An 18720-nucleotide genomic window follows, 5' to 3' on the forward strand; every position below is an offset into this window, starting at 1 on the left:
AATTAAAATTACATTTTTAATTCAGTTTATATACTTTTTTTTATAGGCGTTTACATACATAAATTAGATAGGTAGTAAATAGTTACACCTAATAATTACACATTTCAAATGTTCCTTCACAGAGATATTGAGATTCCACCGTTTACAGAAAAAGTATACTGTATAACATATTTTAATTCAGTTTATATACCTTTTTTTTTCAACACAATGATTTATTTGTCTCTGAAAAACAAAAAATGGATCCAGAATATATCTACAACAATAAAACAGTATTTCTTATATAGATAGAAACTAGAATCATACTTAATACTAAATGATTACATGTATAGTAGGTAGCAAATAATTACATCTAAACATTAATCATTTCAAACGTTCCTTCACAGAGATACTGAAATTTGGCAGTTTACAGCGGGCGAAAAGATTACATGCGCGCTCTGCTTGCGCACTAGTTGGCCATTTATGGCCTACTAGTGTGCAACAAGCAAGTATGCACTCGACAGAGTGCAGTTCTAGTTACATTTAGACATGACATATAGTTCTTGTTTTAATAGGCCAGCTTCTTATTTTAATTGGGTGTTAGGGTGTTATTGGAAGTGAGCTGCGATGAAGAAGTGAGCAAATTAAGTTAGGCTTTTATAATTACCAGGTGCTACGCCGTGCAGATTTCTGCAATGGGTATCGTCACTTACCTGATGTTTTCTGAGGCTGATTTGAAAACTGTCAAGTGGCATTTCTTCCTCGGCCTATAGTGGGAATAGGCATGCACGGCTTGGGAAGCCGTGGATATGCACGCCGTGGATATGCACGGCTTGGGATATCCGTGGATATGCTCCTGCAGGAGGAGGATTCTAAAAACAACTTATAAATCCTAAAGCCTTGTTTATACTTCACTGTGCAACGGTCCTATGCTGGAAAATAGCAGATATGCAAACTCACAGCACATCTCATTCAAGACACTGAACTTGCAGATCTGCCATTTTTGCCATCCAAATGCATAATATGGTTAAATGGGCCCTAAAGGATGCAGAAATTAACTAGAAAAAGTGCCCTTCTGGGCACAGGTCTCCACCAGGAGGATAGGAGAGTGTGTGATGTTTGGCAAAACGTTTAGGAGTAATTTAAACATGTTTGTTTGGGTTTGTGTGTGTGTGTGTGTGTGTGTGTGTGTGTGTGTGTGTGTGTGTGTGTGTGTGTGTGTGTGTGTGTGTGAGACGCAACTTGGCCTGTTGTAGCGCCACCATGAGGCTGATTTGAAAACTGTCAAGTGGCATTTATTTCTTCCTCAGCCTATAGTGGGAATAGGCATGCACGGCTTGGGAAGCCGTGGATATGGGCTTGGGATAGCCTATCCGTGGATATGGGCTTGGGATAGCCTATCCGTGGATATGCAACCACACTAAATATGTGACTTTACTGAGACTCGTGTTTTTGTCTATTGCTGTCTCAAATTGACTCCAAAAGCTTTGCCATTGACTCACATCTCCAGTGAACTTCTCCATGGTCAGTTTAGGCATTCACTGTGAAGAGTGCGGGCGCAGACACCACAAAACAGTTTGCAATCAAACAGCCAGTCAATATACAGCGCATGATAGACGCGCCGACCACGGCAACGACAGACAGGCTGACCACAGTGTTGCAGATGCAGTTCAGCAGTTAGTGGTGTAGCAAGCAACTCTGACAATAGTACAGTATTACTGCAGACAGCTACCATTTGGATAGATGCACCAACGCAAAGCCAAGTAGCCAGGTGCCTATTAGATGGGGTAGCACCCAGTTTCATTAAAGAGGATATTTCCAGAGCACTTAACCTGCCAGTTATAGGTAAAGAAACGTTGAATATGTATGTATGTGTTTGGTTCCAAAACACCCCAGAGAATTACCTGCAGGAAAGTGAAGGCTCGTTTGAGTAATATTAAGAACAATCAAAGCATTGATGTCCATTTATTGGAAACACCCAAGTTGAGCTCTTCTATGATTAAAGCGCCAAACGGAAAGATAAGGAGGGACTTGGAAGCCAAAGGAATGCCCATAGCAGATGTACCCATCATAGGGATGGATGCAGTGGAATTAGGAGTTCTAATTGGCGGAGACCAATATTGGAAAATGGTCACAGAAAAAATGGAGAGACTGAATGAAGGACTATAGTTGCACTGGAAAGTGTATTTGGATGGCTGGTGCAAGGAGAAGTCACCCAAGCCGTGCATATCCACGGATATCAAAGCCGTGCATATCCACGGCTTTGCCTATTCCAACTATAGGCTGAGGAAGAAATGCCACTTGACAGTTTTCAAATCAGCCTCATGGTACAACAGGCCAAGTTGCATCTCTCTCTCTCTCACACACACACACACACACACACACACACACACACACACACACACACACACACACACACACACACACACACACACACACACACACACACACACACACACACACACACACACACACACACACACACACACACACACACACACACACACACACACACATAATCTCTGCATCCTTTAGGGCCCATTTAACCATATAATGCATTTGGATGGCAACAATGGCAGATCTGCAAGTTCAGTGTCTTCAATGATGATGTGCTGTGAGTTTGCATATCTGCTATTTTCCAGCATAGGAGTCCCGTTGCACAGTGAAGTATAAACAAGGGAAAGAAAATATAAGGAGTCTTGTGTGAACACAGCCTTGAGGCTGCGGCACCATGCAGCTGAACACAGCCAACTCCCTTGTTTGTCAGTTGGTCACTTGCAAAAAAGGCCAGAACAGTTTAGTCCACACTCACCCCTCCCCCCTCCTAGAGTGGTGGCTTTCACAAGCAGGTGAAGTTTATTGTGTCACTATGACACCATCAGGTGTATTCTAATGATGGATTGTGTAATGGCACAATCAAAACAGACCTTGTCCTTTGACTATAGCTCTATAGTAAAAAAACCCACAAGGACAAAGTCTGTTTTGACTCTCTGGCCGTCTTCTGCATCCTATATTCAAGAAAATATTTATTTTAAAAGGACTCTTGTGTAAACACAGCCTTGAGGCACCCGCAACACCTCATTATACTCAGGCTTCTAATTCACTTGTGCATCAGTCGGTCACTGAGTTGCAGTGTCTACAAGTGGACCATTAGTACATTTGAAAAAATCTTAACATTATAGTCTACTACTGGACACGTCTGTTTTTTTCAGATGGCCATCAACGTCCCGGGAGTCGTTGCCATGGTGATATTCTACCTGCTGGTTCTAGGGACAGGTATCTGGGCCTCGCTCAAGGCCAGGAAGACGGCGAAGAGAGGCGGGGGGATTAACAGCACAGAGACCATCCTCCTGGCCAACAGGAACATCAGTCTCCTAGTGGGGATATTCACCATGACTGGTATATACATCATACATGTAGGCTGGGGCGAAGTGACTGTTAATCAATATCAGGATTTTTTTTTTTTTTTTTTTTTTAATGGTGAAAATAACAGATCTACAAGCTCACAACACGTCACATCGTTGTAAGCTTGTAGATTGGCTATTTTCACATTTCCATACACCACCATTGATGAACAAAGTATAACACAGATTAATCCATTTAGTCGCTTGTGAAAAATCTGTTAGAATTTTTTCTGTTGATTCGTAAAAAGAAACCTATTGATTATTCGGTTATATGTCTTATATTCTACTAAATATCAGTTTCAATACTGTTGCTTTCGGGCAGAAACCTCTCTTTTGCATAATTTAAATTTGTATTTATTTTAATAAATTAATGTTCTATAGTTCGTCATACTACAGTGTCACACAAAAGTAGTAAAAATAACAGATCTACAAGCTGTAAATGTAAATGTGTTTTGACTTTTGAGCTTGTATATCTGCTATGTTAGATTTATTTATTTTTTAATCCTGTAATGTAACAATTTTGGAAATATGAGGTTTCTACCCGACAGCAACAATATATTTTTGGTTACTTGCCCAGGTTTAATTACTGATGAGCGTGAGCGAGCGTCCATATCAAAAGAGACAATATTTTCATGTATTTTGCTACAATTCAAATGTTTTGCCATGCAAGGCAAGGCAATTCTCTTTGTATAGCATATTTCAACATACCTTTTTACCCATGATTTGAACCCTGCGGCTTATACAACGGTGCGGCTAATCTATGGATTTTTACAGCTAACGCAGAGCCATCTCAGGCTCTGAGCTAACGTAGCTGCGGCTTATAGTCCGGTGCGGCTTATAGTCCGGTGCGGCTTGTATATGGGATTTTCCCTAAATTTGGCTGGTGCGGCTTATATTCAGGTGCGGCTTATAGTCCGGAAATTACGGTATACGGTAATTCATGCGCTTTACACAAAACAAAAAAAAAGCAAAGAAAACACAATTGTAAGATTACATTAGAATGAGGATGAAGATACGCAAGGAACTGATGATAAAAAAGGCAATTGGGGTGACGGCAGAGAAACAAGTTGGTGGCATCTTCAAAGTTTGTTGTGAAAGTACTAGGAAGGAAAACATATGAAGTCAGTAAGAATTAGTGGAAGAGGAACGGTCGTAATTCCATGCAATAACATTGATTCTGACCTGAGATCAGATTCTAAAAATGTCTATTACATCCTGACAGTTTCATTATTAACCCATTCTGACCTGAGATCAGATTCTAAAAGTGTCTTCGATTTTTCAAAAATAGCAGACCTACAAGCTCATATCGCGCCACTCGGTGGCGCGGTATGAGCTTGTAGGTCTGCTATTTTTCAATAGCTAAAGCATAACATGATGCCAACACCAAAATGGGTGCCCGGTCAGAATGGGTTAAAATGTTCAAGTCTGGTCCATGCCCTGGTTTCTGACTTGGAGTAAATTAAAGGAGGAAGGGCTCAATAAGTGGCGTTCCACTGGCACCCATTGGAATTAAGTTGAGTTAATGCAACAATGCACAATGATTAGGACAAGAAATAATACTATTTTCCTGTTCTCCAGTAGAGATAACATTGGAGTAAGGTACAGGATGTAAACTATAGTATGTAGTCCAACAATGAAAGTGTAAACAATGATTTAACATTTTATTTTTGTTATGACTATCTTGAATGAGAGAAGATACATGTTGGGATTCAAACCAGCAACCTTTCAGTCATATATCTACTTCTCATCACTTTGTTTTTATTGCATGATCACTGTTATCCATAAAACAACTTGTTTATTAATCCCCTATAGCCACATTGCTTGGAGGAGGTTTCATTGTTGGAATGACAGAAATAGTTTATACCCCAAACCTGGGCCTGGTCTGGGCTCTGGTCATCCCTATTGGCCATTCAACATCCTTCATAATTGGTAAGACAAAATCATACAATGATAGCGCTTGCCAAAAATGACAGATTATCAGTTATTTATTTGTGCCAAAATACCCTATGTATAACAACCCGAGTTTGCTGCATCTGACTATCTCTATTATGTTCTGTTGCTAAGGTGGCCTGTTCTTTGCCCAGCCAATGAGGGAAAGAAAATATGTGACCATGATCGACCCATTTCAGATCAAGTATGGGAAAGTATTGAGTGTGTTTCTGTCCCTGGCCTCACTTGTAGCGGAAATCATCTGGTTGACTGGGACATTGATTGGCTTAGGTACAGTGTGCACGCAAACACTAACAAATGTATGTTCTTGTGTTCTAATACATTACAGTAAGAAGACCGTAAAGGATTTTTTCAACCATGTCCCCATATCTTATAGCTGGTTTCTTCTTTTCGACTGACAGTGAGGAGTTTCCCTGGGTTGGGCGCATTACACATGCGGATGAACACACTATTCCCTCAGTTCCGCACCCCACTGAACAGGCAACCTGGCCAAACTGTAGGAGTTGCTAGTTCAGGGACTGAAATCATTCAATATATATGCAGAATTGTATACATTAAGATTTTAGTATATGTGTATCCCACCCTCTGCTTTCAGATATGGCCCAGGATTTGTAGATAGATAATTATATATCATACACATCAACACATTTCTCGATCCCCAGATTCTATGTTCCTGGTAAACAGATGGCCATAAGACACAATACAATTGGATGCTGTATTTTCCATTGACCTAGTATAGGTGTGTCTGTGTGTGTGTGTGTGTGTGTGTGTGTGTGTGTGTGTGTGTGTGTGTGTGTGTGCACACGCGCGTCCGTCTGTGTACATGTATGATAGGTGCAACCATGAGCGTGGTCCTGGATGTGCCATACACTATGAGTATCTGGATCTCCGCTGCGGTGGCCATTCTCTACACTCTACTTGGAGGTTTATACTCTGTGGCCTACACTGATGTCGTCCAGCTCACTCTCATTTTTGTCAGCCTGGTAGGCACGCCACACTAATTGCAAATGATGAGCAGCACTGATGTCACCAGTAAAACAGAAACATTTAGGGGTATGGATGGACTGGAGAAGGTTCTTCTCTGTGGGCAGTCTATGTAAGCTATACAGTTATGTTGGCTGTTCTTCCCCTGGATGAGCAGGTGAAGAACAGCCAACAGTGTCAAAAACTCAAATATCAGCACATACTGTAGTGTTTATATATAAAGTACCATGCATGTTTCCACAGTGGCTGTGTGCCCCCTTTGCTCTGATGAGTCCCTCCTATTCTGATATCACAAAGACAGCCTTCAACAACACCGTTCGTGCCTCCTGGGTCGGGACAGTGGATGCAGACAGAGCAGGGAGGTGGATGGACAACTTTCTGCTTTTTGTAAGCTGGTGGTTTTACTTTTCTTTTTATATACAGACTGAGTACGGTATAACCTTATCACTAGACTCACAAGAGAAATAGGCCTACTCATCAAGCCATGAGTCACAGGATTGTATCTAGAAGGTTACTGGGCCAAATCCTCCAGTTCACTTGGGATCAATCTGGACAAGGAAAGTGAATTAAGTAATTAAGCCCCTTGAAACTGTTGTTGATCAATGCTCTTTTATTGCTACGCTAGGTGGCAGCAAAGTGAAGCTAACCTTTGCCAGGCAGTATCCAGTGACTTTCCATCATGTTCACAGGCTGTTGAGCAGCCCCCAGAACACCGCTGTAACCATCGGATGGATGGCGATCACCATGGACAGTGCTCATATTTCAAGAGTTATAAGGCATTGAAAATCCTAGTCTATGGGGCCTATGGGGCCGTGTGCAAAGATACCATATACTGTAGCTGGGGGTGATGGAGGCGTTGGTGCTTCATTTATGGTGTAAAGGTGGGGTGGTGGGGGTTTGTGTGTGTGTGTGTGTGTGTGTGTGTGTGTGGGGGGGGGGGGGGGTGGCTACGAATATGTTCGTACCTAGCCGATAACGTCCCATAGCTTGGGGGTACGAATATGTTCGTACTTCGCAGAGAAAGTTAACAACCAAATCTGTTCAGAGGAGCTAGCTACTCAGTGGCAGTAGAAGATAGGGATTGTATTGGCGTGTCACATTTAATTCCTTCAAAGAATGCATTAATTTGCATCATAAGATATTGTGGCCCTTCAATAATTTGAAACACTGACATGTGGTGTCGTCAATATAATGCTATATTTTGTGGCAACATGTTGCAAAGTTGAACTGTCAATTTGCCATCGTCACCTGCTCTACTTACTGTGATTTCCTCCCTTTCCAAGGCTTTTGGGAACCTGGCTTTTCAAAACTTCCACCAAAGGACCCTGGCTGCCTCTTCTAAGGCAAACGGGCAGATCATGTGTTTTGCCGCAGCCGGTATTATTCTCATATTTGCGATCCCTCCTATACTGATCGGGGCAGTGGCTGCATCAACAGGTATCAAAGGCTTGTTGAGAGGGCTATAAAATATATAGCCATAAACAGTGTTTCTATAAACCTACTTGCCTATCTGTTTGCATTGGTCTTTATGATTTTGATATTATCCCATATTTAAAAAAGATATAGTTGGGTTAGAGTCAAGTGTTGTCAGATGATCTTGCACTGCATTCTGAGTGCCAACAAAACGTTGTGTGCTCTTGTAAATACACCAAGGTTAATTAAAGCAATAAGCCACGAGAGGTCTCTCAGGTTACCAGGTATTTTACAATGGCTGGGAGGCGTAGTTCTACAGCCAATCAGAATAAAGTATTTGGACTGTTTGAATTACACTGTTTTGTTGCATAATAACTGTTGATCATAAGTCAATACACATCCGATTAAACTGTTCTCTCTGAACCTCTCACTGTATGTTCGTCAGACTGGAACCTGACCTCATATGGTTCTCCATCCCCGTTTGAGCGTGGAGAGGCGAGTTTGGTCATGCCCGTCACCCTCCTGCATCTCACCCCATCCTTCATCTCCTTCATTGGAATCGGAGCGGTGGCTGCTGCGGTGATGTCTTCCGTGGACTCCTTCATGCTGTCGGCAGCCACCATCTTCACCTCCAATATCTACAAGGCCATCCTGAGGCCCCAGGTGAGAAGGATGCACATCTGCCCCTTCTGTTCCTATGACACCCTGGCCAACTCTCAAAGTCACTTTGACCTAGAAGACAAGACCAGGCCTTGACTTCAACTGGCCCTAGGGGTGTACGATTATGAAATTATGACCAATATCCGATCATTTGCAGGGTCATATCTGCCGATAGCGATATTATACAGAGGACCACAATGGAAACAGAGATACATATAGTTTTTATACACAAAGCGTCATCACGTCAGCCATCAGCTCTTGTATCGTTTCCTTTTGTTGTGAAATGTATGCACAATGTTTATATTACAACAAAACCGTGTTACCTCAAGGGTAAGAAATATGTTCTAACTGTCTAACTAACTAATGGAAAATGGTACAAATTACAAAATGAAATCCATCAGTCGCTCTCTCCAGACTTTTGTTCCTAATGGTCAGGAAGGTATTTGTTGACACCTCATGGATATCTCCAGCCTCATTTGACTCACTTCTTCCCATAGGCATCACAGAGGGAGTTCCAGTGGGTAGTCCGTGTCTCTGTTGTGTTGGTGGGTTTGGCTGGCACTTCCCTCACAGTGCTGGACAACAGCATCATGGTGTTCTGGTTCCTGGGGTCGGAGGTGAGCTACATCATTGTGCTCCCTCAACTGGTCGCTGTCCTTTTCTTCAGCATCTCCAATGGTTACGGGGCTATTACGGGCTTCCTGGTCGGGTTTGTGCTGAGAGTGCTGTGCGGAGAACCCCTGTTATGGCTTCCAACTGCGCTCTGCCTCCCAGTGTGCAAATTAGAGGATGGAGTTCATGTCCAGATTGCCCCCGTCAAGACCATCTGCATGTTCTCCGCCCTGGCCAGCATCTTGTTGTTCTCTCACCTGTCTTCGCTGCTCTTCAACAAAGGCGCAATTCCTGAGAAGTGGGACGTGTTCAAAGTGAAAGCCTCGCGGCCACCGCAGACACGAACACCCACAGGTGATGGCACCAAAGAAGAAGAAGAGACCTTGCGAATCCAACATGAGAAAGGCCCTGATGCTAGTCTAGATGTAAGGGTTGCATAGCGGGTTCATGTGTTTGGTCCGACGGAGCATTGGTAGTATGCCTCCCTTGCATAGCAGCAGCCCGTTTTGTTTTTCATCTGTATTCTTTTTTTGTTTGATATGCCTTTTAATGTCTTACAGCTTGTTAAGTACACAAATGTGACTGCAGCCTTGCCATACATGTATCCCTGTTGAATTACAAGATTAAATAATGTAAAATATTATCAGGTATTTATGTTTCAATTTTGATAATGCAGTGGTGTTTTCCAATGAGCCCATACATAGGCAATCAGCTAACGGTGAAGTCAGGTTTGAAAACTAAGCAGAAGTGACATCTAGTGGTTGATTCCTACACTCAAAATAAATGTACATGGCACTGTGACATGATTTGGATAAAAGTGTCATCTGAATGTATTATGAGCTGTAACAACAATGATAATAATAACAATAATCATAACAACCTCAGGCTTATATTGTGCCTTTTTGAATGCTCAAAGTCACTTTACATGGGGGGAAAATAAGACTATAGTATAGGCAAAAATAATTAAAGAAATTGTCTCTAAAAGTACTCACAGTCAAAACAGCACTGGGTGCATAGCTGGCTATAGTGAAGTCTGAAGAGGTGGGCGTTGATGATGATGATGATGAAGGATGAGATGGTGGTGGAATCTCTGCTAAAGATGCTGCGTGGAGAATTAACCCCTAATGGGACGCTTTACGCTGCCTCCCAGTCTGCTCCCTGGAGGATGGTCACGGTGTTCAAATCCAGATTGCAGCCATCAAGACCATCTGCATATACTCTCTATTTTAAAGTAAAGAACAGAGAACGACAGTCAGGGCTGACAATATCATTAGGTGAATAGATTTAGATTTTATTGCTTTCTTTAGAGTAGCCAATTCTTAAATAAACCAGGTTAGAGTCACATATCATCACAGGCTGCGGTAAGGTTATGTTTATAGAATAATGGTGTTCTGGCTGTCTTGGACTTTAAACCTTACATTATTGTGCTTTAATAGCATCCTTTCAATGCTATTTAACAGGCTCCTATGCAGTCAAACCGGAAGTAAATAGGCTTACAGACCTTTGTTATTGATTAAAGGAAGCATTGGAAGTGTCCCTACACCAATCACAAATATATTTTTCAAATAAATAATTGAGTATAGTAGGCCACAGTTTTTATGTACTGTTGCTTTTACTGACCTCTGGTGGTGAAATGTGTGTAGTGTAGCTGATAGAGACCTTGTAGAGACCTGTAATTAAAACTTATTTTACATTACATATTTGACCAAAACGGATATAAATTGCTGTAAAGTTTTTTTTTTGGTAAACTTTATTTTTTACAGTTCTTCCCATGACATTTACACATGTACACAACAACATACCACACAAATCAGCTGTGAAGTTTGTCCAATATTTGGACAAGCGCAAATATGCACCAGATATGCACATGTATTCTACCACAACTGAAGAGGTCCACTATAGGCCTACTATAAATAAATAAAAATGAGTAAATAAACAAATGAATACATCAATAATAATTTAATAATTCCATATTTCTAGAAGATACTGTGTAGACTGATTGTGCTTGAAATGTACTGTAATTCTGCAAACTGTTAATAAATACTTCAATCAATCAATCAATGACATGAAACGATGATACTTACATGATACAGATATACTGATCATGATACTATAGTGACATGATACTGAGCATGATACTGACCATGATACTTCTGCTATTTTCACTACCACATAGACTCCCACATTGAACTCTTTCAAGTCTGCACTGAAAAGACATTTGTTGACTTTGGCTTTTGGCAACTAGTTTTGTTTTTTGTTTTTTGTCTTGTTAAGCGTCCTTGGGTTTCTTGAAAGGCGCTATATAAATCCAAGTTATTATTACATGAGCAAGAAATATGTTTTTGGAAATGTTCTAAATTTCAATACGTTCCCTGAAGAAGACCTTCCCAAGGACATGATACTGATCATGATACTGACCATGATACTTCTGCTATTTTCACTACATGAGCAAGAAATATGTTTTTGGAAATGCTGTAAATTTCACTACGTTCCCTGAAGAAGACCCAGGTTGAAATGTTGGTTTTCATTTAAATAAATCCTGCATCGTGGTTACGATCGAGTGTGCCGCCTTTTTTCACTTTTATATCATTATTTACCAAGGTCAGCAACACCTCACGAATACTGGCCCTTCTCCTGTTTGTTTGCTAAATTTCAGTACAGCAATGTATTGGAAAAAACATGAATAACCAGCTGCTCACGGGAGGTAAAAAGACGAATATAATAAAACATGTAAAAGCATTGATATCATATTAGAAAGAAAATTGACCAATGAATTTTGGTTACAATTGTGCACCTCTCACCATCCACTTCTAGTCCAAAGTTAACACACCAATACAGCACAGTGACCATCCAAAACCACTACAGCACACACAACCCAATGTCAGGGTGACACGAGGAATCAACATTGAGCTCAACAGCACATCAGAAGAGATGTCAGAGGCATCAAAAATATTGATCCGTCTGCATCCTTTTCACCTCCGAGACCGGAGCGCGGGGAATTGTGGTTACGCCGTCTCCGGTGAGCAGCAGAGAGGGGGGGGGGGGGATCCATTTTCTCATTCTTTGATGTTAATGGAGGAAAAAAGACATGAGCCCGGCCTTGAAGGCTGACGGTGTGTAAAGGCATACACATCCAATGAGTTATCTGACTTGTTTTGGGGCTTTGAGGTCAGGTAATGTGTATTGAACCATTGGTTCAAGGTCAGAAGCACCAGTGAATGAAGTGGTGCTAGAATTTACTGAAGTAACTAAAACCCACACACTGGAATCGTTTTTCCTGCTATGACACACACATATACTGTATAAAAAAAGTCTTTATTTTGTTCTTTTGTTTTCCAATTGAGATTAAAAAATTAAAAACTATTTTACAAGAGAGTCGTTATAATTTATAAAATCATAACATGTCAATATCCAACCCATACATCATACAAAATTCATGATTAAAAACCTACCCCCTTAGATAGCACTTTTTGTAGACTTAGATAGCATTTGATACAGACTTATAGCATGTTACAGTATGTAGACAGCACTAGCACTTCATAGTACATATAGCATAGTATAGTATATATTTATAGTTTCATAGATACTCCACTGTTACGTTCTTAGCTTACGCTATGTTTCATGATAACTACTTTTATGTACATGTATGTGATGCTTTTTGTTCTTGCTTAATGTTGCTCTGGATTAAGAGCGTCTGCTAAATTCCTAAATTGTAAATTGTAAAATTGAAGAACAATGCTTCTACAACAGGTCGGTCTCTCAGAGAAAACAACCACATGTCTCACCATATGGTGCCCTTGGCTTAAATTCATCATTTGGTAATATGACACCTTGTTTTATAATTAACTTAAACCAATGACATAAATGGCAACTCCCATAGCCTTAAATGCCAATGCTTCCACTAGTAACCAGGCTGTAATACTGAAATCTCTCTCTCTCGCATGCACGCACGCACGCACACACACACACACACACACACACACACACACACACACACACACACACACACACACACACACACACACACACACACACACACACACACACACACACACACACACAAAGAAAATGTCAGAATGTGACCTTTGCCCCTCACCCCACATAACATGACAAACATGTCATTGTTTTTGTATTGTTTTCATTTTTCTTTCTCAGGACCAATTGAGGTCCTGAAATTGTCTATAATGCACTATAATGCTTCATAACACACATTTTGCATAACTTAAAATAAAGCCACTTTATAAATAAGTAAGTTATGGTAGTTATAATGTGCAGTTCCACTGAGCTTACAATGCATTATGACCAGCACTTATAACGCGTTATAAACATATATAATTTGTCTTTCATGATTATAAACATGTATAACGAGTGTTATATCTTATAAGCACTTTTTAATGCTTTATAAATGTGCTAATGCATTATAGACCCGACCTTTAAGTAAAGTGTTACCAAATTGTCTTTAAAATATGGAGAATCAAGATGATAAATGTATAATCATTGTAGCTGCCAATTCATATAAAAAAAAGGGAAAATATAATAATGTATATAGCCAATCTATAAACTCACAACATGTCATCGTTCTGTGTGAACTAGAATGTTCACCTCCAGAACATGGGACGCATGCAGGGTTCATGTGGTTAATTTATCATTTGTTCTTGGTTAAGATGGTCAAGTTAGATAATTAATTACTCATTCATGGATGTAATTTGGGGGACAGACAGGCCGTTCTGCGGTGATGAGCGCTTCCTTTCTTGTTTATGTTAACGGGAGATGGATCACGCATGACCTCTGAACCCGGGTTTCCTCTGTTGATGTTTGCTGAGGGCGACCTCGCCGGTTGACCCTCCTGCTGCCATGATGGTCCTCTCCGAAGAGGAACTAAACAGGAACCTAACATCATCTACCCTGAATTAGTGGCAGTACGGAGTACGCCAATTTGTTGACCAATTTGTTGAAAATCGAACCATCTGTTTCTTTGCCTTGATGAATGGAACTCTTTATCATATTATGTCTCAATTTGTGATAGTGGGTAGATAAATGGTTTATTTGGACCCAGCTACATTTGTCATATGTGTCACACTTTAACTGTGGTATAGTCTATAATTATACTCCAGTGGTTTTCAAACTTTTGTTTGGATCCCTGTAACTCTGAGAGTGTATAAATGGAACTAAGGGTCAATTTTAAACCATCTGACCTCACGGAACCACTTTTTGAGAACCACTGGCATAATATTCTGCATGAATTGTCAAATACATAATAGGCCTTGATGTATTTTAATATGGTGTCTGTATAGGGCCCATAATGTGGGCTAACCACTAGGTGGCAGCATAACATAAGTTAAAGGTGGCTCCTATAGTGTCCCTTGGCTGCCATACATTAACAGAGCGTTCCAAAGTTCACAGAGCACACAGCACAGAATAACACTTCAAAACATGCAAAACAATGCGTGGGTTATAAACAGACACCATTTTCTGCTCCAAAAATGACAGCTATAGGCCTACACAATTGTATAAATAACAACAGCTATTAGGCACGGACCATAAACTCCTCGGAGGCTATAGGACAAACCAGGGACATTGATTAAGCTATTTCACAGACGCGTGCCTTTCCGTCCCTTGCACAGTCAGTAAAACCGTTAGTGAACACTGGTGACTTTACTGTGTATGCCATGGGAGACAGACCGCTGCTTACCCCAGGGTGAATATAGAGCCGAGCGCACGTTGACCTGCATTGGGGTAATTAGCTACCTTTACGCACAGGGAAGTGCAGGGTCTCCCCCTGCACGGCAGACGTCATCATGATCCCCCCGTAGGGCATCTAGAGCACCCATCCAATTATCCACCTATGAATATAACCTCAACTTTGACCCCAGCACCTCAATTATAGCCGTCATTAAATGTCACACACATCAGGACCAAAATAACAGATATACTGTAACTGTAGCGGAGGCACAATTCCATAGCAGCGCATTTAGCTGTGGAGAGTGGAGTTTATAACACAAATGAGACTCAGTGGGAGTGGGATTAGGGACAGAGACCACCTGTGGAGTGTGCATTGATGCCAATGTCACCCGCCCAGCCCTAACAGCTGGGTGTCGCATCTGCGGCATTTAGACAAGCTTGGTCCAGTCCCCAAAGAAAGGTTACTGATCTACACAGTAATGCCTCTGTTCGTTTCCAATACAAATGTAACCAATTTGGACGGTATGTTCCATTTGGGTAGACTTACAGGCTACACTCTTGATTTGAGTTACACAAATTGATGAGTATTTGGCTACTGTGATAACATTATAGACCGGGCAACAGACTTCTTAATTGTTAAAAAAAAGTTTTGTAAATTTACCAGATACAATTGTGAAGGGTGAAAAAGACAAATTAACTTCTTGGGTACAACCATGCCACAGCCACTTCTACAACAATTAGAACAATCACTCAAGCAAGTATACATTTTCCAAGAATTGGTGTGAATGACTCGAATGCAAGTAGTAAAATTCAATAAAAAGCTTTTTTTTTATTCTCAAAATAAAGATCTTCTATCAAAGTGGACATTATACATATTTACAAATCTCGTATAGAATTTCATTTACAAATTTACATATGTAGCTATGTACACAATAATTATATAAATACACGTTACGCAACCCGTATGAGACGTCAGTTAAGGCATTCAAAAATGTACTTCAATTCATCTCCACAGAATAAAAAAGGGGCCAGTGTGATGGCCCCATTTAAGCAACGTAGTCTCATTGTGAATCTTGCGTTTAAGACAAAACGGCAGCACAGTAATTAAAGAAAAAGAATAGCCTCATCCATACCATGTCCATGTTGTATCGGATAAGGGGGGGTCTCGCCTGCTGTAGGCTATATAGTATTTAATTAAGCCTAGATAAAGACTTGGCATTCCTCAATGCCAGGTACATTGTTCTGTGGCTGACAGCATCTCCATTATTTAAGAGAAACCCATTAGGACGCTCATTAATGTGCTAATTAGAACAAGCTGATGGACAATTAGTGCAGTCCCATTCTCCCGATAGCCTGTTCCATTGGTTCTCAAACTTCTTCATGTCAAGGGCCCCCCAAATTAAGATGCATTTGGCCGCGGATTTGAAAATGTTTTGTGCCAGTGACCCCCATATTTTAAGCATATTCCTCATTTTTTGTGAGATTTTTGCTTTCGAAAATAGCAGGATCTACAAGCTCAACTCACATCACAATTGTGTGAGCTTGTAGATCTGCTATTTCCAGACAGCCAAAAGTAGATGTTTAAAGTGGTTAAAACTGATTTTGATGCTATAGAGACCATCTGGAACCCAAACCCCCCAAACATGCCCAAAGTATTTCAAACCCTCGACAGGGGCATCTGTTTGGGACAGGACACGGAGCTGGCCGTGCCGGAGCGCCACGTCAGTCCCGTGCTCACGTCGCTGTACGTGGAGCCGCCCGTGGCCTTGCTGCCCCAGCAGCAGCGCGTGCAGAACGTCCGCCACGACTCCAGCGTCTTGCCCGACCAGACCCACGCGCCCGACGTGATGCCCGCCAGCAGGCACGTGAAGTACTTGAGCATGAACACGGCAAAGTCCGGCCTCTTCATGCTCTGCTCCGCGCGGTGCTGGTCGCCGCCGTCGAGCGACGACGGACACGTGCAGCTGTGGGTGACCTCCCACGTCTGTCTGTTGTGCTGCTCGTAGAAGTAGCAGGCGACGATGACCGTGGCGGGCACCGTGTAGAGCACCGTGAACACGCCGATGCGCACCATGAGCCTCTCCAGTTTGTCCGTCTTGGTGCCGCCCTGCTGCTTGATGACGCTCCGGATCCGGAACAGCGACACGAAGCCGGCCAGCAGGAACATGGTGCCGACGAACAGGTAGATGACCAGGGGCGCCAGCACGAAGCCCCGCAGGTTGTCCAGGTTCTGGTTGCCCACGTAGCAGATGCCGGCCACCGGGTCGCCGTCCACGGAGCTGAGCGCCAGCACGGCGATGGACTTCATGCTGGGGATGAGCCACGCCGCCAGGTGGAAGTACTGCGAGAAGCTTGCGATGGCCTCGTTGCCCCACTTCATGCCGGCGGCGAGGAACCAGGTGAGCGACAGGATGACCCACCAGATGGAGCTCGCCATGCCGAAAAAGTACACGAGCAGGAAGACGACGGTGCAGAGCGCCGGGCCCGTGGTCTCGTAGTGGACGTGCTCCACGCCGTGCTCGCGGCTGCACGCCACCTGCTCGTGGCCGGCGATCAGCCGCACCACGTAGCCCACCGACACGAACATGTAGCAGGCGGAGAGGAAGATGATGGGTCGCTCCGGGTACTTGAAGCGCTCCATGTCGATGAGGAAGGTGGCCACGGTGGCGAAGGTGGAGATAAAGCACAGCACGGACCACAGTCCTATCCAGAAGGCGGTGAAGGTCCTCTCCTCCGCGGAGAAGTAGGGGTTGTGGCACGGCATGGCGCAGTTCAGGATCTGCCCCGTCTTGACGCGGTTGTAGAGCGGGTGGCCGTCGCCGGTCAGCTGCACCATGGGCGCGCGGCAGTGGCAGCCGGCTTCGCACGAGGACGCGGCGCCGGGCTTGTGCTTACCGGAGGAGACCCGGCTGCCGCCGTAGCCGGGCTTCTTCCGCGGGTTGTAGGGCTTCAGGGGCCGGCTGGTGGGCTTGGCCAGCACCGGGGCGGCGGGGGTGGTGGCCTCGCTGCGGTTGTAGTCCATGCACAGCATGTCCTGGTCGCCCTGCTCCGGCAGCAGGTCGCAGCGCATCCTATCCGGCCACGGGAAGCCGTACTGCCGCATGAGCGGCGCGCAGCCCGCCTTGGCGCGCTCACACACGCTCCTGCACGGCGGCAGCGGCTTCTTGTAGTCCTCCAGGCAGATGGGGGTGTACATGCTGCACAGGAAGAAGCGCAGGTCCGGGGAACACTTGATCTCCACCAGCGGCCAGAACTGGTGCGCCTCCAGCCCGGCTTCGTCCTGCGTGTCGTGGTTGAACTGGTTGGGCATGTACGTGTGGTTGTAGCCGATGCCCCGACACAGAGGCACCGTGATCTCCTGACACTGGAGCTCCTTCGCCGCCAGACAGCACGCTGGCCCGTGTGCGAGCACCGCGACGAGGGCGAAGAAAAGCACTCGCCGAGCCGCAAATAAGTCCCGTCCTTCCATCGTCCGTGTCCCGCGTGCAGTGTCGTCTGTTCCCCCCCAAGTGCCAGCGAAACTTGGGCTGCAGGCTCCGGAGCGGCTAATAATCCAGAGATGCCGGTGAATTCATCGTAGACGCATACAGCGTTGATGAGAGTGTCCTTGCTTCGGTCCTCTGTAGATATAATCGCTTGCGAGGTAGTGTGGAAAAAGTATCCGAAAAACAAAACAAGTTGTGCTTTAGTTCTGACTGACTTCAACCTGGTGGATGAGTGACGTCCTATTGCTATAGTTTGTTGTTGTTGCTGCGCGTATTGAATCAGTGCGTTCCTCTCTGTCTGTGTCTTTGTGCTCAGCAGCTCAGCGGCTGGCTGTGTGTGTGAGTGAATGAGTGTGTATGTGCGCTGGAGTTCGCGCTGGGCTTATATAGCAGATGGTGAAGTCACTCCCCCTTCTGCTTGACCCAGGCGAGTGGAGGCTGAGGTGGAATAAGTTAAATAGTTAATCAAGTGTTGTTTTGTATTCAACTTCAAGGTGTTCGTTTAATACTATGTGTCGCCCAATGTAGGCAGTGGCACCCACAATCTAAACAAT

At 43.5% G+C, this 18720-nt stretch overlaps 2 protein-coding genes across 2 annotated transcripts; one reads left to right on the forward strand and one right to left on the reverse strand.

Moving 5' to 3' along the window:
• Positions 1-3188: 3188 nt before the first annotated feature.
• Positions 3189-9439, forward strand: LOC310871346 (high-affinity choline transporter 1-like; the record flags this gene model as incomplete). The annotated part of the gene is made up of 8 exons (XM_083782832.1): positions 3189-3375; positions 5193-5309; positions 5445-5600; positions 6165-6313; positions 6558-6644; positions 7598-7751; positions 8173-8390; positions 8885-9439. The coding sequence occupies 8 exons, from the start codon at positions 3189-3191 to the stop codon at positions 9437-9439; spliced, it is 1623 nt and encodes a 540-aa protein (XP_083638958.1).
• Positions 9440-15524: 6085 nt separating this feature from the next.
• Positions 15525-18500, reverse strand: LOC310871490 (frizzled-8-like). The gene has a single exon (XM_083783049.1). The coding sequence runs from the start codon at positions 18148-18150 to the stop codon at positions 16339-16341; it is 1812 nt and encodes a 603-aa protein (XP_083639175.1). The 5' UTR covers positions 18151-18500; the 3' UTR covers positions 15525-16338.
• Between the last annotated feature and the right edge of the window lie 220 nt (positions 18501-18720).

Source organism: Protomyctophum parallelum, assembly GCF_964188405.1.
Source record: "Protomyctophum parallelum genome assembly, chromosome: 14".
Lineage (NCBI taxonomy): Eukaryota > Metazoa > Chordata > Actinopteri > Myctophiformes > Myctophidae > Protomyctophum > Protomyctophum parallelum.

Coding starts and splice junctions, on each gene's coding strand:
- LOC310871490 (XM_083783049.1), bottom strand. CDS start 18,150: ATGGAAGGACGGGACTTATTTGCGGCTCGGCGAGTGCTTTTCTTCGCC.